The sequence below is a fragment of the Oryx dammah genome, unplaced genomic scaffold (genome assembly GCF_014754425.2).
Source record: "Oryx dammah isolate SB20612 unplaced genomic scaffold, SCBI_Odam_1.1 HiC_scaffold_20, whole genome shotgun sequence".
Taxonomy (NCBI): Eukaryota; Metazoa; Chordata; class Mammalia; order Artiodactyla; family Bovidae; genus Oryx; species Oryx dammah.
Window position 1 is genome coordinate 67,274,141 of NW_024070204.1, and position 24,121 is coordinate 67,298,261.

Genomic DNA, 24,121 nt, shown 5'->3' on the forward strand with positions numbered 1-24,121 from the left:
CCGGAAAAGCCAGCTGTAATTACTGTTGTTTTGTTAAGTGTCTGGTGTGTGCCAAGCCCTGTCCTGTGCTGGGCTCTGGGGACAGCAGGACAGAGACCCCTGTCCTCCTCTTGCAGGCTTCCCAGGCCAGTAGGGAGACATGGGAGCATCGGGACCGGGGAAGGAGCCAGCACTGGGGTGTGGGTGTGCAGGGAGGGGTGGCCTGTTCCCCTACCTGGGCCTGAGGGTTGGGTGTTTAGAATTCTAGAGACTTGGTGAGAGGATAGTTTGAGCTGGGTTGTGAAAAGGCAGGTGGGTACTTGCCAGGTAAACCAGCTTGGGCAGAGAGGTCTAGCCTTGTGGGCAGAGGTGCCGAGTAAGGCCTGGTAGGGTATTTTGCAGGGAGTGATAGTAAAAATAATAACACATACATTTGGGTCTATGAAGCATCATCTAGGTGCCAGCCATTAGACAGAGTGCTTTCTAGATGTTATCTCATTTACTCAGCACTCCAGGGGACACTTGGGAGAGGGGAGGGGACTGTACCCATCATGGTGTGGTACCGAAGCCCACGCTAGCGTGAGATGCTCAGGGTCAGTCCATGGAGGCGAGAAGCAGCAGAGTTTGGACTCGGGTCCCTCTGGCTCCGGCTGCTAGTGGACCGGCTCTGTCAAAGGTGGAGGGAAGGCAGGGAAGGGCCAGGTCAGGCAGAGTCTTGGACAGGAGAGGCTCATGTGCCCTGGGGAATTTAAGGCAAACCTTCTGCTCAGCCTTCAAGAACATGTCAAACAGAGAAGGCAGGACACAGAGAGCCTGGGTCTGCAGCAGCCTGAGGGGTCAGCAGGGAAGCTCAGGTGGAGACAGCAGGAGGGGATGTGCCCGGTGGGGCCTCATTTCCCATGCTGTTTCCCCCACCACGACCCCGCAGTCCGGGGCGTGGGGGCACTGACTCACCGAGCAGACTCCAGAATCCCACCTGGAACCCATCAGAGAGGGGACGGAAGCAAATGGGGGCATCAGCTTTCCCAGTGACTTGGCAGATGCCGTTGAGAAAACCAGGAAGCCAACTAAGGAGGAAGAACAGTTCAGGGGGAGCTGAATGTGCGAGTATTTACACAGTTACCGCTGGGCCCTGGGAGCTGTGGTGTGGATGCCTGCTGAGACCTAATATTCTGTTTTAGAAAATCATCCTTCCCCCTGGGGCCTGGAATCTGCAGCCTGGCAAGAAGTGGAGGAAGCTTGGGAGGTGGGGTGGCAGTCTGTCTGCCTCTTCCTAGGTCCCTGGAGCTGTCTGGGCCCCCTGGAGGCACCCCCACTCCCCTGCATGGCCTTATGCAACTCAGGGCTGTGTTAGAGAATTGCTCAGCAGCTCTATCTCCCAGGCAAAGATGTCGCCTCACTGGAGACACTGTTTGTGTTTCTCAGTGGAACGGGAATAAGTGGAAAGCAGCACAGTGAACTGAGCAAAGTGTGGGCCCTAGACACAGACAAGCCTGGTTCAGATCCTGATTCTGCCAGCTCTGAGCTGAATAAACACATTTAACCATTCAGGCCTCAGTCTTTTCATCTGTGCAATGGGTGTAACAACAGACTCTCCCTGCAGGGTTGTGACCTGTGAGTTAAAGCACAAAGTAACTATCACAGGGAAGCTATGGGTAATGTTCCTCTTGCTGCTAGGCATTTGGTTTCTTCCTCGTGTGAAGTGTTTACTTCTATCTAGGATTTCAAACTTCCTCTGAGATTCACTGGATAGTTGCCAAGCAGAGCAGGCATTCCAGCTCTGGGTGGGTGTGAAGAAGTTCTTCCTGGCTGGTGGGGATCCATTTGTGCAGAGAGAGAAAGGAAGAGTGTCTGCTGTCTGAGACAGTTGGGATATAAAGTGGGGTAAGGACTCTGAGGTCCAAAGATCTGTGTTTTTGCCCTGGATCTGTCCTTGGCCTTGGATGAGTCAGCTAACCCTTTTGAACCATAGTGTCCTCAGAAAGAGTGGGCTGATGGTTCTTACCTTGTGAATTGGTATGATGATTTAATGAGACACTACGTGCAAAGCATCTATAGGTGCCCAGCCCATCAGAGAGGCCTGTCATACACTGAGTTTTTTCCTGGGCTGAGGAATGACTCAGTGTTGTCGTGAGGAGGAGTGGTCCTCATTCTCCAGAGAATCGTGTTCCTCTCCCCAGAGGTGCTTCTCTGAAGATGGGAGGGGAATTTCACAACTTTTGGGGTCTTTCAATTCCAAGATGAGGTCTGAACTGCCCTAAAAACCAGAGTGCCTGACACAGAGCCCAACACATAGTGGGTGCTCAGTAGGTAGTAGAACCTACTACCGCCGTTCCTTTAGCAGCTTATGAAACTGCAGGATCCCTCGTTCCCAAAAGCGCCCTGATATTCAGGAGCCCTCGCAGGTGGGCCTGGCAGGGGCCAGTCGCCTGCCTCTCACCCCCACCTGGACCCTAACCCCAAGTCCCTTTCTGCTGCTGCCAGCAGGCTGGAGTCCTGGTTCTTTTATGATGGCTACCAGGCACTGAGCCAGTGTTTAGTATGTAACTCACCGAATCCTCGCAGACTACTGCTGACATTCTGCAGAGGAAGGATTTGGCACCTAGAGAGGTTAACTAACTTACCCAAGGTCGCAAAGCTAGTCTGAGGAGCAACTGGCTTCAGAGCCCAAGTGCTTAACCACTACCCTCCTTAGACTCTCTTGGTGGCAGATGATAGAAGCTGGTCTCATGTGACTTAAGGCAGACAGGATAATGTGTGTATAGGGTGCACGGAACCTCGCTGGGACGGATACGAGCTGTATGTTTGCAGCTGGAGATGTGTGGTTGGACCCTGGAAAAAGTGCTGCCCCGAATGTCGCTGGTTTCTGCCCTTCTGCGCACGTTGGCTGGGCTCTCGGCGCCAGCCCTCACACACAGCTTTGGGCCAAGTGCTCACTTTTCCCAGCACCACCTCCTGCAGTGACCTGAGCCGCAGCATTTCCCGTCTCAGAGTCAGTGATCCCAGTGAAGAGCTCTGATGGGCCCAGCGTGGCTCAGATGCAGATTCCCGGTCCAACTGAGGAGGCCTAGCAAGCAGGCTTCTCTGATTGGCCCAGCTTGTAGTCACTCTGTGAGAATGGGGCTGGCATATGTATCGATGTGACAGTCCCCCTTGCCATCATGGAACAGTGTGATTGTGGGTGGGGGACATGCTTTTCCAGAAGGAGAAAAGATTTGGAGTTGCCAAAAAAAACACAACTGCTCTCTACTCTAGACTGACACAGCCTGTTGGAGTAACAGCGACCCAGAAGAGGGAGTGAGTGAGGTGGAAGTGGATGGAAAACAAAGGACTGAATTTGCAATTGACTTGAGAAAGGGAAACAACTAGAAAAATGAAGACTTAGGGGAGAGAAGAGAGGATGAAGGCAGTGGGAGTGGGAGGCCCAAGACAGAGGGGAGTAAATGGGGAAACAAAGCCCTAATTAGGGGTCCCCTGTATCTGGTTGTCTGAAAAACAAAACAAAAATGGAAAAAGAAAAATAGAGCAGTTCTTTCGGTCTCACAGTTGGTTGTATAATATGACCCCCATTGGACTTTTCCTGGTGGTACAGTGGATGAGACACGGGACACGGGTTTGATCCCTGGTCTGGGAAGGTTCCACATGCCAAGGGACCACTAAGCCTGTGAGTCACGACTGAGCCCGCATGTTGCAACTGCTGAAGCCTCGTGCCTAGAGCCTGTGGTCTGTAATGAGAGAAGCCTGGGCATTGCAACCAAGAGTAGCCCCTGATTGCAGCTAGTGCACAGCAGCAAAGATCCAATACAGCCAAATATTAATTACTTTAAAAGATAGGACCCCATTTACTAGATGAAGAAAATGAGGCTCAGAAACATGAAATAGTTTGTCCCAAGTCACCGTAGAATCTTTTCACTTCCCTGCTTGGTACTGTTTCCATGATATTCCTAGGAAGACAGATGTCCTGGTAGTTATTATGAGAGAGATTATGGGTTATTGGTAGAAGCCTCCTCCTTTTGAGCCTGGGCATGCCTCTGGCTGCCCTGATCCAGAGGAAGGAGGCCCCTGGGCTCCCAGGGCTGGGTGGGTGGAAGCCTTTGATTCTCCCATCCCCACCCCAGTTTCAGCAGGTCCTAAACCCTCAGAGAGGCTTCACTGTTCTGTCTGCACCGTGAGGCCTGTGGCTAGTGTTTGCCTGCAGGGTCACTGCCAGTGTTTTCGATGGGACAGTTTTTGCCAAGTAAGGAAGGGCAGCATCCTGGCTCTTGCTCACGGCAGCAGTTCTTCGTTGTGGCAACCTGACTGCCCATTTATTTCCAGATGCTTCCTGGGGCAGGTGGCACCACCCTGGGTTGAGGCCTACCAGGAAGGCTCTCAGGTGACCCCTGACCAAGCTGGACTGTGGACCCCCTGGGCGTGGGGTAGAGGGTCCAGGAGAGGAGGACTGCTGGGCAGCAGTTGGCCCTAGCTGGCCTGGTGTTGTCTGGGAAAAAGTTGCTCTTATATTGGATTCTTGAGGTCGCCTGCAGTTAAGGGGACAGATGAAAGAGTCTCCTATGTAACTGCATGCTGATCACTGCCTCTCTGTGTGTGCACAGAGTGTGATATGTAATGCATTTATACTGTTATGTAGTTTTCTGATTATAAAAGTTATGTGTGCTATTTGCACATGTATAGAAAGATGTGTACAGTGGTATTCACTGCAGCAATATTAGTAACAGCAAGAAATCAGAAATGATCCAATTTACTCTGGTAGAGGATTACTTGAATAAGTTATGGTATGTCATACAGTAGAATCTTTTTCAGTTATTGAAAATGAAGTTGTAGAAAATGATAGTCTTTTGTTAAGATGTATTTACATAAAGGGAAAAAAACAAGTTGTAAAATAGTATGTTTAATCCAATTTCATTCTTTTAAAAGCAGCAAATACCTGAACATTTTATATATATGTATATATGTGCTTACTCACTCAGATGTGCCCGACTCTTTGTGACCCGAAGGACTGCAGCCCACCAGGCTCCTCTGTCCCTGGGATTCTCCAGGCAAGAATACTGGAGCGGGTTGCCATTTCCTTCTCCAATGTGTGTGTATATATACATATACATACACCTATATGTATGGGTTTCCCTGGTAGCTCAGTGGTAAAGAGTCTGCCTGTGATGCAGGAGACCCAGGTCCGATCCCTGAGTTGGGAAGATCCTCTGGAGGAGAGCATGGCAACCTACTCCAGTATTCTTGCCTGGAGAATTCCATGAACAGAGGAGCCTGGTGGGCTACAGTCCATAGGATTGCAAATAGTCAGACAGGACTGAAGCGACTATACAGCAGCGTGTGTGTGTGTGTGCGCGCGCACATATAATTTTTTATGGTTTTATTTACATATGTGATTTTTATTTATATCAGTAAGTCTAGAGCTAGATGCAGCAAATTCATAAGTGTTTATCACTGCCAGGATTATGGACACTTTTTATTCTGTAAATGTCTGAATCTTTGATAGTCAGCCTTGCCTTGGTAATAAGTAAACATATTTATGAATGACGATATGACTCAATGGACGTGAGTCTGAGTGAACTCCGGGAGCTGGTGATGGACAGGGAGGCCTGGCGTGCTGGAATTCATGGGGTCGCAAACAGTCGGACACGACTGAGCAATGAACTGAACTGAACTGAACTGATATAGGTAGATCCGGTCCTATAGACAATTAGGAATAAGACCCACAAAGAAGGAAATTAAAGTCCCTTCTGATCTTGCCGGAATGTACCACTGTCAGCTTCCTTTCATCTTTTTTCTGTGCTCAGAAAGGTGGGATGGAGAGTGGTAGGGGACACGGACTCAGCAGCACATCCGTCCTTAAGTTGGGCGACCGTCCGCAAGTTACTGAATCTCTCTAAACTTCATTGTCCTCATCTGTAAAATGAGGAGGATAATTTCCCCTGCCCCAAAGGGTCACAGATACAAATGATAAATACAGAGTAACATATATGCTGATGAGATGCAAGGTGATGTGTAGAGCAAGGTAAATGATACGCATAAGCCTCTTTGGGTAGTGCTCCACACCCAATAAGTTGTCAGTAGATAGTGGTTTTTATTAGATCAACATGTAGTTGTTTTTTTTTAAGTGAGATCATGGTATATATACATATATATATAATATATATTTTCCAGTCAGCTTTTTAAAAAAATTGAATAATATCAGATAACCCCTCAAATCGTTAGATGTTCCTTAGAAACATGGTTACTTCACGTTTTTCTTTCATCCCATTGCTTGTGCAAACCATGATGAACTTATGAATCCCCCAAAGTTGGCTATCTTGTGAGGTTTCTTGCACGATCCTGAGCAATGTGGCGATGGGCGTGCCTGTGTATGTGTCTGTGACTCTCAGTCTGTAATCGCTCCGCTTAGAGGGCTGCTCAGAAGCAGGACTGTTGGGTGTGTGCAGTGTGTCAGGCGGTGTTGATACCTGAGGCCAGAGTGCCCTTCACGCTGGATGCGCCAGTTCACACCCCCGGCAGAGTGTGAAGTTCTTTCACCACATCCTGGCCCCCACTGGGTTTTACTTAAAAACAAAAACTAGCCCCCCCAACTTGCCACATGTATTTCAGCTTTTCCAACCATAAAAGCAATGCATACTGTCTATGAAGTGTACACAGTAAAAAATGTAACGCTGCCCCAGTACACTGCCCCCACCAAAATCCCACTTCCGGGCAGGTGGTCACGACTAAGTTTGATGGCCTCCCAGTCCGTTTTCCGTGTTTATGGACGTCTATGTGTTCACAGTATGGACGTGTCGTTCTTCTTAAGATATAACTGGAATCCACACTGTCCATTTTACACTGTGCATTGGGCTGTCGGCACCATGGAGGGAATAGCATGTTATGGACCAGCTTCCAAATTAGCACAAAGGCAAGCTCATCCTTTTTACGAACTGTGTGATTTCATGGTCTGCTGCTGCTGCTGCTAAGTCACTTCAGTCGTGTCCGACTCTGTGCAACCCCATAGACGGCAGCCCACCAGGCTCCCCCATCCCTGGGACTCTCCAGGCAAGAACACTGGAGAGGGTTGCCATTTCCTTCGCCAATGCATGAAAGTGAAAAGTGAAAGTGAAGTCGCTCAGTCGTGTCCGACTCTGTGTGACCCCATGGACTGCAGCCTACCAGGCTCCTCCGCCCATGGTCTGAGTGAGCCTCAATTTCCTGAACTATCCGCCAGTCAGGTTTCAGCAGCAGCTCAGGTCATTTCCAGTCTTTCACTCTTTTGAATAATGCTTTAGAAGCTTCCAGGTATATTTGAAGTCTGGTTTGGGAGTTTATTTCCAGAAGTAGAGTTGTTGTCAAACGTGTTTCTTTTTCTGTTGTTTGGTTTTGGGCGCAGCATGCAGGGAGCATGGAGTCTTCACCCCTGGACTGGTGGGGAAGGCCTGAAAACATATGTCTTAAGGCCCAGTTTTGTCATTTTTTTTTCTGTTTCTTCATTTATCTTGTTGTTCATTTGATAGCCCTGTTGAGTGTTTCACGTGGCAGATGTGGCATCAGGTAGAGCTGTGGACAAAGCAGAAATGGCCTCTTTCCTTATAGAAGTGATAGTTTATAGAGTCCCCATGGGCCTGCTGCTTTGTCTCTGATTCTGGTTTTAAAATAGGAGAAGGGGAGAGAGGAATGTTTTCAACCACAGAGACTGCCTGGTGAAAATCCCCTTTGAACTGTCCGAGGGCAGCCGTCTACCTGTCAGGGGACGTGGCTTATAAACTCCATTCAGGGAGCAAACAGATGGGGCCACCCCTACCCCTGCCCCTGCCCAGGGACAGCCCGAGGTTCCTGGGCTTCGGGGAGGGGCCGCCACCCCCCTGGGCTGGGCCCCAGAAGGGGAAGTGGCAACCACCCAAGAAGCTGGCAGGCGCTTGTTTTAGGGAGGACCCTGGGGACCAACCGTGTGTCATTTTGAAAGTTAGTAGTTTCTGCTTTTCCACTCCCTTCTTTGGAAGGGACCAGAGGGTGCTGAGAGATGGGCGTGGCCAGCTCCAGTGTGCCTCCTGGAAGCCTCGCCCTGGGTCTGAGAGGCAGTTCCTCGTCCCCAAAGGTGTCCTGGGATGGCATGTCAGCCGCTGTTGGTGTTTATATGGGGAGCCAGGCCCACGTGGGTGCCTGTCCTCACCCCTGAGTCCAGAGGGGTGGTGACGTGTCCAGGCCAACAGGGGAGAGCTGGCCTCCCACCTGGGTTTCCTGGGTTTTGCCTCTCACCCTGTACCTGCTGCTGCTCCCACCCTGAAAGGCAGCAGCTCTCCAGCCCCAGGAGCCAGCCTGTCCCGAGAGCACTTCCCTCAGCTGACTGAGTAGCTCTTGTCCAGTGAGCACTGACTAAGGCTCAGAGGCCAGCAGTCCTGACCATTCCCAGGAGGAGGTCTCAGTACAGCCTCGACCTTATCCCCGCCTCAGACTCTCAGGAGTACGGCTCAAGTACCCCATGGAATACTCACTATCATGATGGAGCACTTACCACGAGCTGGGCTTGGAGCTGAGTGCCTTAGGTGTGCCATTTCATCCTCACTGCAGCCCTGCAAAGTGAGGGCTACAGTCTCATCCTGTGTCACTGGTGGGGGCGGTGAGGCAGACACTGAGGCTCAGAGGCTTGGTAACTGTCCTGGCCCCTGCCTGTCTCTCCGCTTATCTAAGACCACCCCTTCCAACCATGCTGCTCTGCCCGTCCTGGGCCCTCCAGCCAGCTTGTTTCCTCTGCCTGGAAATATGTTCCCCTAGCCCTTGACCTCCTGTCTAAACTAGCTGCGCACGCACCAGCCCTGTCTCTGCCTTATCCCTGCATGGCCCTTCCCATTACTAGGAGTCCCGTGGTGTAGAGGGCCTGTTTCCACCACTAGAAAAACAGGCCAGTGAGGGTGAAGGTTTTGTTTCCTCTCTGTGCCTAGAACAGTGCCTGGCACATAATAGATGTTCAGTTAGTATTTGTTGAATGAATGAATTGCCTGGAAATGAAAAAAAATTTTTTTTATGAATTTAAGCTTTTATTTGTGTGTTTCACTGTAGTGCTGTGACAGCAAAGTGACATCTGTACACCAGAGCACACATACATCAACAGTAAGATGTAACGTCTCATGACGGCACTGCTGGAATATTTCGCTTTTTGTAGGACGCGTAAGCATGTAAGATGGCCAGACAGAATAATTTTCTGGCTTTTTCCTTAGCTGGTCTTCTTCCAGGTCCCCCCTTCGTTGTCTCTCGAGCCCTGCACCCCCGTCTCCCTATCGCGTCACACGATTGTGAACAGACACAGCTGGTGTTCATGGGATGCCTGGCTGCCTCCACCACTGAACTTGCCAGAGGGCACGGACTTGGTTTGCTTTTTCCCCACTGTATTCTCTGCTCCAGCTTGTGGGTGGTTCCAGATGGAACTTAAATGAGCAGATGAAAGACCCCAGAGACGCAGAAGGGGCGAAACTGGAGCCCCGCGCTCTCGTGTTCAGGCCTGTCGCTCAGTGCTGTGCCTGCCCCTGGTGTGAAATTGTGAGTCTGAGTGAAACTGCCAAGTGTGGCCTCCAGACCCAGGTGGCGGCTCTCAGGGCGGCTGGCTATTGCCATTCCAGTGGTCTCTCAGTGTCTTGCTTCCTCCCGAGTTCAGCTTTTAATCAAGGTGGAACTTGGTGCCGGAAGGCTGGAGCACTGGAGAAAGTTCCTCTTTGTGGTGCTGGCCTCTTCCCTTAGCAGTGGGTGGTGGTGATGGATGTGTGTAAAGAGAAATTGTATTAATTTATTTTGTTAGTCCTGAAAGTCAAATGCTTTTGTCATGGCAAACTTCAGAAAAGTGGAAGAAACCTCGTCTCTCTGCCCATGGACAACCTTTTAAGCAAGCTAGTACAACTCCTCCAATAATTCAGACTGCAGCTCTGCTCTTTCGGGGGGAGGTAGGGCATAATTCCAACCATACAGTATATTCAGATATGCATCCTCTCCCTTTCCTGTTGAGCCTATATAAATATACCAATAAAATAGTTTCATATTCTATTAAACATTGAATATTTCAATATTTGTTGTTTTAGACTTCCCAGGTGGCACTGGTGGTAAAGAACCTGCCTGCCTATGCAGGAGACATAAGAAGTGTGGGTTTGATCCCTGGGTTGGGAAGATCCCCTGGAGAAGGGCATGGCAACCCATTCCAGTATACTTGCCTGGAGAACGCCATGGACAGAGGAGCCTGGCGGGTTATAGTCCACAGAGTCGCACAGAGTTGGACACCATTGAAGCGAGTTAGCACACATGGTGTTTTAAGATTTTAATTTATTTTCCCTACGTTTTTATTCAGATATGACTGACATTCACCACTATGTCAGTTTAAGGTTACATGATAACGATTGGACGTACATACACCGTGAAATGATTATCACGATAAATTTAGCGAATATCCATTTGTGTGGTTACAAAATAAAAGAAAAAAATTTTTTCCTTGTGATGAGAACTCTTAGGATTTACTCTCTTAACAACTCTCATATATAACATATAGTAATGTTATATTTATTTATATATATATTTATTGTGCTTAATTATATTTAAACATATTTAAGTACATTCCTAGTACTTATTTATCTTATAACTGCAAGTTTGTACCTTTTGACTAATTTCATCTAATTCTCCTTCCCCCAACCCCCCCCCCCCCACCATAGATCCGATCTCTTTTTCTGTGAGTTTGTTTGTTTGTTGACAACACTATATTGATTCCTGGTGTAAAACGTAGTAAGTTGATTTCTCTACACATTATAAAATGATCACTGCTATAAGACCATCTATTGCCACACAAAGATATTACATTATTACTGACTATATTCCCTACACTGTACATTTCATTCCTATGAGTCATTTATTTTATAACTGGAAGTTTGTACCTCTTAGTCTCCCTCATCTATTATCATTATTAAATGTATATTAAAGTTGAATATTATGTATAATTCCGTATTGAAATATTGAATAAAATATTTTAAAACTTTACTGACTATGAAATATTCCACCATATGTGTGTGTATCACACTTAATCTGTTCAGTTATTTAGTCTTTACCTTCTTGCTTTCCCTGGTGGCTCAGATGCTGAAGAATCTGCCTGCAGTGCAGGAGACCTGGGTTTAATCCCTGGGTTGGGAAGATTGCCTGGAGAAGGGAATGCTACCCACTCCAGTATTCTTGCCTGGAGAATTCCACGCACAGAGGAGCCTGGTAGAAATACAGTCCATGGGGTCGCAGCGAGTCGGACACGACTGAGCGATTAACATGCTTCTTTCTCATTGTTGTTCAGTCGCTCAGTCATGTCCGACTCATTGCGACCCCATGGATGGCAGCACGCCAGGCTCCCCTGTCCTTCACCATCTCCTGGAGCTTGCTCAAACTCATGTCCATCGAGTCAGTGATGCCATCCAACCATCTCATCCTCTGTCATCCCCTTCTCCTCCTGCCTTCAGTCTTTCCCAGCATCAGGGTCTTTTCTAATGTTTCAGCTCTTCACATCCTAGGTTATTTTTCTTTGTGTGTATGTTTGTATATATGATACATAATCTTAAATCCTTTTTAGAAAAGACAGAATGTATTATATACTGCACATAAGAATTTAAAAAATCACTCCATGAAAGCTAAGCAATGATGCTTGTTTTTAAGTTGTATCTATTATAATGACATTTTGGTGAACAATCATTACTCATAATGTTTTTATATTTAAGATTATTTCAGGGAATTCCCTGGTGGTGCAATGGTTAGGACTCTATGCTTTCGTTGCTGAGGGCCTGGTTGGGGAACTAAGATCCCCCAAGCTGCAAGGTGCTGCCAAAAAAAAGAAAGAAGATTATTTCATTAAGGTAGACTCCTAGATTTGGATTACTGCACCAGAAGAGTATGGGTGTCTTATTTTATTTATTTATTTTTTCAGTCTGCACCATGCAGCATGTGAGATCTTAATTCTCCAACCAGGGATCAAACCCATGTGCCTTGCCTTGGGAGCTCAAAGTCTTAACCACAGGACCACTAGGGATGTCCCAAGTATGGGTATTTTAGAAGTTCTTTCTATTTATTGCCAAACTGCTTTCCTAAAAGCCTCTTCAATTTATATTCTTATTAGCAGGTAGGAAGGTGCATACCTCTTAAGCAGTGGGTGTTATTATTTTTTAATGGTCACTAATTTGCTAGACAGAAAATGGCATCTGTTAGTTGATTTGGAACGCGAATCTCTGCGTCCACACCCCAGGGTCGTGGGTGGAGGAATGTCCATCCAGTCCTTTATCTGAGATTCTTGCCTTGCAGCTGACTTCGGTGTGTCTGCCAAGAATCTGAAAACTTTGCAGAAGCGAGATTCCTTCATAGGAACGCCTTACTGGTGAGTCGTGTAGCCTCTGGAAATGGGATGGTGGACTGAACGTCACACCTCCATGTCCCCTTGGTGACCCCTGGCTGGGCTGGAGGGGAGAGGACAGGCAGGGGCTCCTGAGTCAGCCTGCTGGGTCTGAGCCTGCGCGCGCCGAGACCTTGGCCATATATCCAGCTTTTTATGCCTCGGTTTAGTCATCTGTGAAATCAGGGGTATAATAGTGCCTATATGATGTGGTATTGTGAGGATTAAATGGGATGGTGTGTATAGAAAGTGCTCCGCTAATAAGAACTGACATTCCCTGGAGAATGGTTCTTGATGAATTCAACAAGTGTAGATTGACAGGCAGACCCGGAGCTAGAGCTGGGGCCAGGAAGATGAACAGTATGAGTTCGGTTGCTATGCTTATATGAAATCTCCCTAGACTCTTCCAGTCCATTTTGCTCCCTTCTTTTCCAAAAAGAAAAAGCCTCTCTCAGTTTCACACCTAACTACTTTCTGCTTCACTTCCTTCCCATCATGGAGTTGGGTTCCTTTTTTGCCTGCTTATTACTCACCCTCTCTCTCTCTCCCCTTTTATTCCTCCTCTCCTTTTCTCTCCCGCCCCTCTCTCTGCTGATAATTTTCCTCCCCCCACCCTCCCGCCCCCGGATCTCCCCGGGGGGCTCCTCGGCCCTGCCTCCACCCGCCCCTTCCCCAGGACCCTGTGTTCTGGATTGCTGCTGCCCTCTTCTGGTAGGAGTCGGAGCTGCAGCAGGACTGGGCTGTGAAGCTGCTTGGAAGGCGTCCTTTTGTGAGGAAACCATCCTGAGGAAGACAGTGGGTGGGAAGGAGCGCACATCAGGACCCGGGAGTGCTCGCGCTGGGCCTTGACCCTGGCCCTCCAGGAGGCGCTGCGGAGGCCAGGGTCTTAGCGCTCTGTTGTCCCCCGGTCGGTTCAGGATGGCCCCCGAGGTGGTGATGTGTGAGACCATGAAGGACACCCCATACGACTACAAGGCCGACATCTGGTCGCTGGGCATCACGCTGATTGAGATGGCCCAGATCGAGCCCCCGCACCACGAGCTCAACCCCATGCGGGTGCTGCTCAAGATCGCCAAGTCCGACCCTCCCACACTGCTCTCGCCCTCTAAGTGGTAAGGAGCCAGGAGGCCTGCCCAGGGGGGTCTGCAGGGTGGCCAGCGGCCCTGGGTGGCAGGGCAGGTGGGGTGGGGGGAGGTGGGGTGCCGGGGCTCTGCTGTCCCCGCTCGGCCTCACAGTTGGGGAGCAGTCAGGCCTGGGGTCAGTAGGCTTTTTCTGAGCTCCCTGGGCCCTCAGAGCTCCTTCCTCCCTCTGTGCTCTGAGCATCAGCTCTCCATCCACGCAGACTGCGGAACCCAAATAAGCTGGATCCTGCTGCAGGAATAAGAGCCCACACGAGCCCTTGCAGCCACACGGCGCAACCCTGGGCTGGGAATTGGGACTCAAACCCCCAGCATGGCTGTGTTCCGATGCGTGGCCTCGGGCAAGCCCCCTCTCTGATCCTGCATCCCCTCTGTCGGTGACCAGAGGGCGTCCTGAGGTCGCCTCCGCTGGCTCACTTATAAAGGCACCCTTTGTCCTTTGAGGGGCGTGTTTGGGAAGCACGCGACTCTCAGGAGAGTGGAGTCCCTGGTGCGGGAAGTCTTCTCGGCTCTTCCCTGCTCCCAGCTCACTGCCCCCACCTGTCTGTCCTCCCAGGTCTGCAGAGTTCCGAGATTTCCTGAAGACCGCCCTGGATAAGAACCCAGAGACACGGCCCAGCGCTGCGCAGCTCCTGGAGGTGAGTGGTCGCCCCTCCCAGGTGGCTGCCCGCCTTGACCCGGAAGCTGGGTTCATCCTCGCCCTGCCCTGGGGGCGTCGTGCACAGACGCTCAGTCATCAGCCAGTAGGCCCTGGGTACCCATACCCGCCAGCCCTTGCTCAGGGAGGGCAAAGGGAGACCAGAGTCCTGTCCACATGGGGCTAACCTGGGGGAAGGGGACAGGCAGCCAATGAGCAGCACAGGGGTGGGGCCGCTTTCCTATAAAAGGAGGACGTGAGGGGCTCTGTGAGCCAACACCCAGAGGAGGCGAGGGGGAACACACATGGTGCTCGAGAGTGGAGGTGGAGGCCTGGGATGGGGGCATGATGGGTGCAGCTGGCAGAGCCAGGAGGCCTGGGTGAGGGGGCTGGGGTGAACACAGGGGTGTGGGAGGTGGGTGGACTGGAGACAAGGTCAGGGCTGCACGGAGTGTGTCCAGTCCCAGGCTCAGTGGTTCCCCAAGAGGACTCTGGGTACGAAGCATCTAGTCAATCTCTCCACCATGACTATTATAGCAAAAGGATACAGAGAAAAAGGCGCATGGGAAAACCAGGCAGAAGTGCCTAGAGTCCCCTCCCTGTGGAGTCACAGAGGATACACCGAGCTCCCCAGCTGTATGCTCTGGCGGCACAAGTGAAGTGTTGTTTCCCTGCAAAGCATGTTGGAGAACTCGGGGCCTAGGGTTTCACTGGCAGCTGACCACGTGGGCAGCCTCTGCTGGCATGGACCAGAGTTCCAGGCTCCAGAAGGCTGGGCAGGTGGTCAGCATGGACCCCATCACTTGCACAGTGCAGGCCGAGTGAGCCCCTCTTATCAGTCCACGGTGGGAACCCTCTCCAAGTCCAGGCTCCCAGCAAAGGGCTAATGGTGGGAGCAGCCTTCCACAGGAGAGCTGGACCAGGTCATGGAGGGTCACATAGGACCTTGGGAGGATGTGGACTTCACCCTGTTTGGGACAGGGCACCTGTGAGAGTTTGGAGGGAAACACTGACTTACAAAGGTCTCTCTGGCTGTTGGACGTGGCATCTGGGAGACCAGCCAGGGTGACAGGTGACTTGGGGAGCATCCCCTTAGCTAGCTGAACAACCTTTGGGTGGGGAAGTGGATGGTGGCTTCCTTGAAGCTGTTTGAAATACTGGAAGTAGCTGTGAGCCACCCTTGTCCAGAGCCAATGTCTTGGGCCCTGCTGTCCACAGCCGGCGGGGTGAGTGTTGGAGCCTTGGCAGCTGTGTTTGAAAACCTGCAGGCACCACTCACCCAGCTGTCCCTGGGGGCACCAACACTGCTGGGAGAGGGAGAGGATGCGGGTCTGGGGTCAGGCAGGGGCTGGCCCTCCACCCTGTCCACCACTCTAGTGCTTCCCCCTGTGTGACCGCCTCTGACTGCGGTGGGAGGAGAGGGGGCCGCGCGCCCTGGAGGCTCTCTTCACATGCAGCCGCTTTTTCCCAGCGCTGACTTCCTGTGCGCCAGGCACTGGGGCTGGGCTGGCGCTCAGGGTGCCCCTCTGGGCTCTGTGCACAGTGGTGAAGTGTGTGGCCTGAGGGTGGGAGGCCTGGGTTCAGATCACAGCTCTGCCGCGTCCTGGCTGTGGGACCCTGCTTGAGGGGCTTCACCCCGCCGTGACCCTGTTCCCGCTCTGAAGTGGGGCTAATAGTCAGGCCCCCTCCCCTTACAGGGTCGCTGTGCGGGTTGAGGGGAAGATCCTGGAGAGTGCTTAGCTAAACCGTGCAGTGCTGTGCTCAGTGACTGTTTGACGCCTTGAATTAAATTGTTTAAAAGTGGAAAGAAATGGGGATGCAGACTGGGGTTATCTGCTTGGGGTCACGATTGTTCCTTGTGGCTTCTGCACTGTGTTTGCAGTCACGTGGCTGGAGTGACAGAGGCGTGGGGAGGCGTTGGGCAGGGATGGTCTGGGCAGCCAGCGGTGGGGGTGGGGTGGGCCTGCCGTCATCGTCAGATGCGAGAGCTCCAGGCTCCTTGGGGCCGATTGTTTCCTGTGAACGGTCACCTCCCGGCCTGGAACATCCGGCCTCCAGGACACAGCCGTGAAGAGACCAGCTGTCTCTCATCCCCCATGGCAGCCGGGAACCTCAGCCTGGGCTAGGAATTTCCTTTCCATAGTTGGGGGAAAAAACCTTCCTGCCAGAGGACTCTTTGCTAAGTCAGAAGGCTTGCAGAAGACGAGAGATCCCTCCGCATAAATAAAACTCCTTGCAGAGCTTAGGCTACCCTCAGCTTTTTCCACGTGCCTATTTATCTCTTGAGTTAGGGAGGGTGGGGCATTTTTCCCCCCGTAGGTGAGGTCCCAAGGCTCAGGGAACAGAACTGTCCTACCGAGGTCACCTGGCTTTGAGTGGCCAGATGCGAGCCCAGATCTCGTCCTGCCAGTCAGCGCCTCCTCCAGAGCTGATCACGCCCCCGCCTCAGCCTTTGGCTGACTGCTGATTCCTCCTGGCCTTCATCATTTCCTGCATCCTGCCTTCAGCCGACTGACTTCTGCCCCTCCTGGCTTGTGGTCCATTCATTCGCTTGCCTGGATATTAATTGGGACTGTTATCACTTGGTGGTACCCCAGGCTCTGAAATCAGGCTCACCCGCCAGGAATCTGAGTGGTCCTCACCTTGAGCCTCAGTTTCCTCCTCTGCAGGAGGTGGGTCATGCTCACATCACAGAAGTGTGTGAGTGGATGCAGGTCTGTAGCCACCTGACGTCTGGAGTGTCATCGGTGCACAGTATACACTTGTTGAATTTGCTCTTAATCCTGCTCCACTCTAGCACAGCGTACTTTTCAAGGTTGTCGGCCCCTCTGGACATCATGGTCAGCTCAGGCTGCAGGGCTGGTTTTGCTGGCCCCAGCAGCGGTCGCGGGTGACCCTCATCTTCCTTGCTGTCGGTACCTGATGTCAGGTCTCCACGCCCTCTTGGTTTCCTTCCTTCTCACTGGTCACTAGCCTGTCTCCTTCGGCTGTTCTCTTTCTCCAGCTGATTCACATGAGGTTTGCCAGGGCCTTTTCCTCCATCTCCATCACCTCAATGGGCTTGTCTAGTTTGCCACAGCTCCTGCATTTCTGCCTGCAGCCCAGACTGCCCTGCTCAACTCCAGACCCTTTTGTCCGATTGTTTACCTTCCACCCTCCTTAGTATTCTCTACTGCCTTAGGTGTCCCCAGGCATCTCAAACTTAACAAGGCTGCCACTGATCTTTCCCCAAATATGCTCTAGCAATGATTTTCCCATCCCAGTTGATGGCAGCCCCACCTTGCCAGCAGTCAGGCCCCAAACCTTGCAGCCATCTTCTCAGAGGGATTACCCTGTCTTTCTCACACACTCTGTATCCATTCTACCAGGGAGTCCCGTCATCTCTGCCTTCTGACATGCCCAGAATCCAACCACTTCTCACCACCTCCATTGTAGCCGAGGGAAAAGCACAAGTCAGCTCCTTTACCTCCTGAGTCCATGCCTCCTGAGACTTCCATCTTACTCAGGATAAAATCCAGAGTCTCAGTGACCTGCAGGGTCCTGCAAGTTCTGCCCATCTCACCTTGATCCCTCAGATCTGTCTCTCTCTCACCCCCTCACTCTTCCCCAGCCAACCAGCCTCCTTGCTGACACTCCAGGCACCCTCCCGCCTCAGGGCCTTTGCACTGGCTGTCTGCTATGCCTGGGCCGCTCTTCCCGTAGACACCTCCACCTCTTTCCTTTCTTCAAATCATTGCTCACATGGCAGCTTCTCAGTGAGGCCTCCCCCAAGTGTTCTATTTAAAACTGCAAACCACCTGCACCCCTCACATTCCTAATTCTCCTTCCTGTGCCCTACATTTTTTTTTGGGGGGGGGTGTTGCATTGGGTCTTAGTTGAGGCATGTGGGATCTTGGTTCCCCAACCAGGAATTGAACCCGTGTCTGCTGCATTAGAAGGTGGCTTCTCAATCACTGGACCACCAGGGAAGTCTTCCTGCACCACTTTTAGTTTTTCCACGGCACGTAGCACTTAGAGTATATAACTTGTTTATCAAGTTTATTGTTGATCATCCTGACTAGCATGTCAGCTCCCTGGGGACAGCAGCTTTTTTTTTTTTTTTCCCCCAGTGTGCCCTAGTCATCCATAACAGTGCCTGGTACGGAGAGGGCCTTTGACTAAATATTTGCTAAATATATTTATTTTTACTTAGTAAACTGTTATGTAACCTTTTTCCCATGCCAGGTTCGATTCTAAATGTTTAGCAAATGTTAACTAATATAATCTTCATAACAACTCTGTGAAGTAGGTATTGTTTGGATCTCCAGCAAACAGATGATAAGAAGCGGAGACACAGAGAGGTCAAGCAGCCCGCACGAGGTCATGCAGCACGTACGTGACAGAGCTGATTTCTGGTCATCTGGTTCCAAACCTGTTCATCTGACCACTCTAGCGAGCTGCCTCTCTGAATGCATGAAGGAGAGAGAGGAGAAGGAAGAAAGTTAGGAGGTGGGGAAAGGATAATGAAGGAAAAATAGTGATACCTGAAAACTTGGAAACATTATTAGGGATTTTTTAAAGCTAGTCTTGGAGTGTGGGATATCCCGGTTGGTGGCTTCTTGTTTTTGTTTTAATTTTCTTTTTTTATTTGGTCACACTGTGTGGCATATGAGATTTTAGTTCCCTGACCAGGCATCTAACCCATGCTGCCTACACTGAAGGCAGAGTCTTAACCCCTGGACCAGGGAAGTTCCCGGCTGATGAATTTTAAGTACACAGAGGAAAACTAGGCTCAATGTCTTGGAAGCTTGACCATGCGGATGGCAGGAGAGGTCCTGGCTGGACACTGGGTGCCAGTCGGTAAGCTCTGCGGCTTCATGGGGCTCGCCTCAGAGACAGCACAAAGCAGCTGTCCTCTTCCTGAAGGAGCAAACTGCTGCGTCCCCTCTGGTCCGGGTCTTTTTTGGGGGCGCCTGAGCACCTTTCCAGGGACCCTGTGCCCAGATGAGCCTGTCCCAGGTGGCACACAGCGTGCTGGCTGCCGGGGAAGGTCCCACGCCTTCCTGTGCTGCATGCTGCCTCTCCTTTTAAACACATCCTGGAGGTGACAGAGCTGGGTCAGTGGTGTCTGTGCTTTGTGTCCCAGAGCAGTTTACAAAGCAGTCTGCGGGGCCTCATCAGACAGGAAGGCCTGCTCCGTCTGCCAGCCTCTCTTGCCTGGGGATTCCAGGAGCTTGGGGTCCAGGGGAGTGGCCCTGCTCGCCTGCCCCTTATCAGAAGCTTTCTTCCCCACAATTCCCCCTCCGCTTCCTAAAGACCCCAGGGTACTCAAGGGAGGCCGTGGAGCAGATGTTCAGCCTCAAGAAAGCACAGCTTCTGGCCAAGCTGAAGAACCACTAATTTGGTCAATATGTGATGTGGCTTGATGAAAACCTGGTATTTCCAGAAGCCTGTGTCTGCGTTATTTGTTTCTGCTGCATCTGCTTCAGCCACTGCAGTGAAGTGTCCCGTGGCTTCTTGCTCAAGTTCACATGTGTGAGGTTGTGCAATGTGAAGCTTGGGAACATTTGGGATCTGATTCTCATCCTCAGTTCTAAAGCACTGTGCTCTGTGGGGATGCAGGAGGTAGTGGGAACGGCTGGAAGCGCAGACTGGTGCCAACAGGCTTCTCTGATTGCCGTCCTTCTGATGGTGGGGATGGTGATGGTGGTGAAAGTAGTGATGGTGGTGATGACGACAGTTAGTAGTGATGCTGGTGCTGGTGATGCGGATGGTGGTAGTGGTGATGATTATGCAGATGATTTTTTGAGCCATATTTTGAGCTCTTACTACAATGCTTAGAACATCCATACTATTATTCCTAGAGTATAGATGAGCAAACTGAGGCTCAGAGAGGTTGACTTGTCCAAGTTGTTGGAAGTGGGATTTTACCCCAGGCAGCCTGGTCTCAAGGGTAGAGCCCGCAGTGTTCACTGCTGTACTCTCCTGCTTCCCTCAGTTCAGTTCAGTTGCTCAGTCGTGTCTGACTTTTTGCGACCCCATGAACCGCAGCACGCCAGGCCTCCCTGTCCATCACCAACTCCCGGAGTTCACCCAAATCCATGTCCATTGAGTCAGTGACGCCATACAACCATCTCATCCTCTGTCATTCCCTTCTCCTCCTGCCCTCAATCTTTCCCAGCATCAGGGTCTTTTCAAATGAGTCAGCTCTTATTAACATCCAACTCAAGACCTTTCAGAGCCTCTTGGCTGCTGGAGTGACACCTCTGAAGGGTCCCTGTTTATAGCACTGCTTTGCCGCAGCCTTTGTACTCGCTTATGCTCCTGCCTGGAATTCTCTGTGCCCAGAACTTTCCCTGGTCGGTGGCCCCTCTACGTCCCCTCAGGTCTCAACTTGAGTGTCCCCTCCCAAGGGGGCCCCTCTGACCTAAGCAGACTCCACCCCTCCAGCACCCCAGGCCCGTGCTCCTCCAGCCCCCGCCGTCCTCTTACCTGATCTGAAAGGTGTTCTTGTCATCAGGTGGCATGCCCATCGTCTTTCCCAAGGCCAGGGACCTTGCCTGTCTGCTTGTTCGGCCTCATTTCAGTGCCTAGCACGTTGCTGGCCTCAACATGGGACTGAGGCGTGAATCGCTGAATGAAGAGGGGTGTGGGAGAGAAGGATGAGAAATTAAATTCTTCATGCCTTTCAAAGTTGGTAGTGACTAGAGGAAGTCCAGCTGGTTTAGGGCGGTCTGAGCGACAGAGCTCTCTAAAGGAGTGAGCTGCATTGGTTTCTGGTGCACAGAGTCAGGTGCCCAGGTGAACAGGTATTGCTTCTGGCCGTTCACAAATGAACTGAACAGATAAAAACGAATGAGCAGATAAGAATGATCTGTAAAAAAAAATTAAAAAAAAAATTAAAAAAAAGAATGATCTGGAGCAGACCTATCTATTGTGAATGTGTTTTCAGGGTGCTACAAAATTTATTCTCTTTGGTCATTTAGAGGAGAGGCAATGGCACCCCACTCCAGTACTGTTGCCTGGAAAATCCCATGGATGGAGCCTGGAAGGCTGCAGTCCATGGGGTCGCTGAGGGTCAGTCACGACTGAGTGACTTCACTTTCACTTTTCACTTTCATGCATTGGAGAAGGAAATGGCAACCCACTCCAGTGTTCTTGCCTGGAGAATCCCAGGGACGGGGGAGCCTGGTGGGCTGCCGTCTATGGGGTCGCACAGAGTCGGACACGACTGAAGCGACTTAGCAGAGCATAGCATAGTCATTTAGATACTACCCTGCAATCCTGTTGACACTGTTCCTCCACTGATACATTTTGTGACAGTAAAAACTGAATTTCATTGGAGCCTTCCTGCAAATTTCAAATGAGCACATTCCAACTTAATGACCACTCCTAACATGCCTTTCTTTTTTAAAAAAATTATTTATTTTTATTTATTTGGCTGCGCCGGGCCTTGAGTTGTGTTATGTGGGACCTAGTTCCCTGACCAGGGGTCGAACCTGGGCCCCCTGCTTTGGGAGCTCGGAGACTTAGCCATGGACCACAGGGAGCTGCCGTGCCTTTCTAAGCGGCCCTGGGTGAGCGTGGGAGATTGAGGAATCCTGTGTCCCTTTCCACACTCTGTTGCAGGGCAGACTTGCAGTAGGCCTTAAAATCTACGGAGGCCTTAAAAGCTTGGGTATATTCCAAGGACCATGAAATAACTTTCACTTTTTAGAGATGTGACATTTCTGAAAATGCCTCGGAATATAACATATACCACTTGGCCTCAAGATTTTGCAAAACCCAAGACCTATGCAAGCATTTCCATAGCAGCTTTATTAAAACAGAAGTGGCCATCAGCCGCAGAAAGAATATCACGTGCCATTGTCAAACGATAGAATATTGTACAGGAATCAAAAGGGAACAATCGCACTTCCCTGGCAGGCATCCCAGTGGTTAGGAATCCTTGCTTCCCTGGTAGGGGGCGTGAGTTTGATCCCTGGTTGGGGAACGAAGATCCTGCATACCACGTGCGGTGGCCACAAAATTTTAAAAAATAAATAAAAGTAAGTTTTAAAAAAATTAAAAAAGGAACAGTTTATCGACATGCAACAAGGCAGGGAAGTCTCATAGTCTCAGCTGAGTTGTGTTGAGTGAAGAAAGCCAACTACAAAAGACTACATATTTTGGGATTCTGTTCAGATGGAGTTAAATAACAAGCAAAACTAGTCTCTGGAGCTTGATGGCTGAGGGCAGTGGGTTTGACTGCAAGGGGGATGGGGACCTTCCTGAAGTGATGGAAATGTTCTGTGTCTTGAGCTGGGTGGTGGTTATACTAAGTCTGTATATATGGAAAAAATCACTGAGCTTAATGATTTGTGAACTTTTCCGTGTGTAATTCCTCAATAAACTATATGTGTGTATATGTATGTACACACTGTATATTATACTGCGTGTACATACTATATATTATATATTATACTATGTAAGTACATACTAGATATTATACTGGGTTTCCTGCATTACAAGCAGTCTCCTGCATTGCAGGCATTTCTTTACTGACTGAGCCAGGGAAGCCAATATTTTTAAAACTACATCTTTAAAATCTTTTTAAGAAGTAAATTAACAGGGAATTCCCTGCAGTCCAGTGGTTAAGGTTCCATGCATTCACTGCTGAGGGCCCAGGTTCAATCCCTAGTCAGGGAACTGAAATCCCACAAGCCACATGGCATGGCCAAAAAAATAAAAATAAAAAATAAATTAACAAACACAAATAACCCTCCTGAAACATTATTTTTTGCTCCCACTTTGGGCTAAACTCCTCTCTGTGCTTGATCTCCTTCCACCCTCATACCATCCCTGTGGGTTTGGTGTAATTTTCTCCATGCAGAAGTGAGGAGCCTGCAGCTCAGAGAGGGAAAGGGACCTGCTCAGGGTCACACAGCTAGTGAGCTGCGGAGCTGGTGTTTGCCCTCTTTCACCACACACAGGACTTTCTGAGCTGCCTCTGGGTCTGCCTGACCAAGTTCAATTTCACGTCTCCCTGAGGGATGCTGCCAGCCCCCTCTGCCTGGGGGATTGCCTTCCCTGGCCTTGGATGCCCCTCCTCACCACCCTCGCCCTCTCCCGCTCTGATTCTCACCCAGCTGTCTTGCCCCTCTCAGCATCCCTTCGTCAGCAGCGTCACCAGCAACAAGGCCCTGCGGGAGCTGGTGGCCGAGGCCAAGGCTGAAGTGATGGAGGAGATTGAAGACGGCCGAGATGAGGGGGACGAGGAGGATGCGGTGGAGGCTGCCTCTGTAAGGAGATCAGGGGGTGCCGGGGAGCACTGGGAAGGGATGGGGTCCCCGCAGGCCTCAGCTGGGGTGGAAGGGCACCGGGAGGCGCAGGAGAGGTTCCCTTCTGTTCTTTTCCCAGCTCAGAGGTCACAGGCTCCCACGCCACCAGTTATGTAAGACAGCACAAGGGTCGGGATGAGGCCGCAGGGTGTGTTGGCCAGATCCTGTAATCTTCAGGGAAGACCAGGAATCGGACTTTTCTGTGGGATTTTCCAGGTTTTAAAAGTTGGTGGTGGACTCCTTTTGCTTCCCAGCCTGCTCCCCGTCGTGACTCACAGAATGAGGGTGTGTGTAGCACGCGGTGGGCTCGGTGCATGGAGAGGCTGCCTGTGATCAGAGGCTCTGAGCACCCCAGACCCCATCTGGCCATCGCGAGGGCCCAGGGGACCCATGTCTTGGCACTCTTGTAACCCATCTGCAGCTTCAGCGCTTGGCTGAGTGTAAATTTAAATTAAAGCTAATTTAAACTTTTTACAAAATGTTTGTGTTAGCCACTCAGTCGTGTCCGACTCTTTGCAATCCCGTGGACTTGTAGCCCTCGAGACTCCTCTGTCTGTGGGATTCTCCAGGCAAGAATACTGGAGTGGGCTGCCATTCCCTTTTCCAGGGAGTCTTCCCAACCCAGGGACTGAAATCGAGTCTCCTGCATTGCCGGCAGATACTTTGCCCTCTGAGCCACCAGGGAGCCTTAAAG

The 24,121-nt window shown here is 50.7% G+C and overlaps 1 protein-coding gene across 1 annotated transcript in view; it reads left to right on the top strand.

Annotated features, from left to right (window-relative positions):
• STK10 (serine/threonine kinase 10) overlaps positions 1 to 24,121 on the top strand; it is a 128,583-nt gene that overhangs the window by 64,247 nt on the left and 40,215 nt on the right. Inside the window, exons 5-8 of the mRNA XM_040262752.1 lie at positions 12,265 to 12,337; positions 13,270 to 13,464; positions 14,048 to 14,129; positions 23,254 to 23,388. Of these exons, the coding sequence (XP_040118686.1) occupies positions 12,265 to 12,337; positions 13,270 to 13,464; positions 14,048 to 14,129; positions 23,254 to 23,388 (485 nt within the window). The remainder of the gene's footprint in view (positions 1 to 12,264; positions 12,338 to 13,269; positions 13,465 to 14,047; positions 14,130 to 23,253; positions 23,389 to 24,121) is intronic.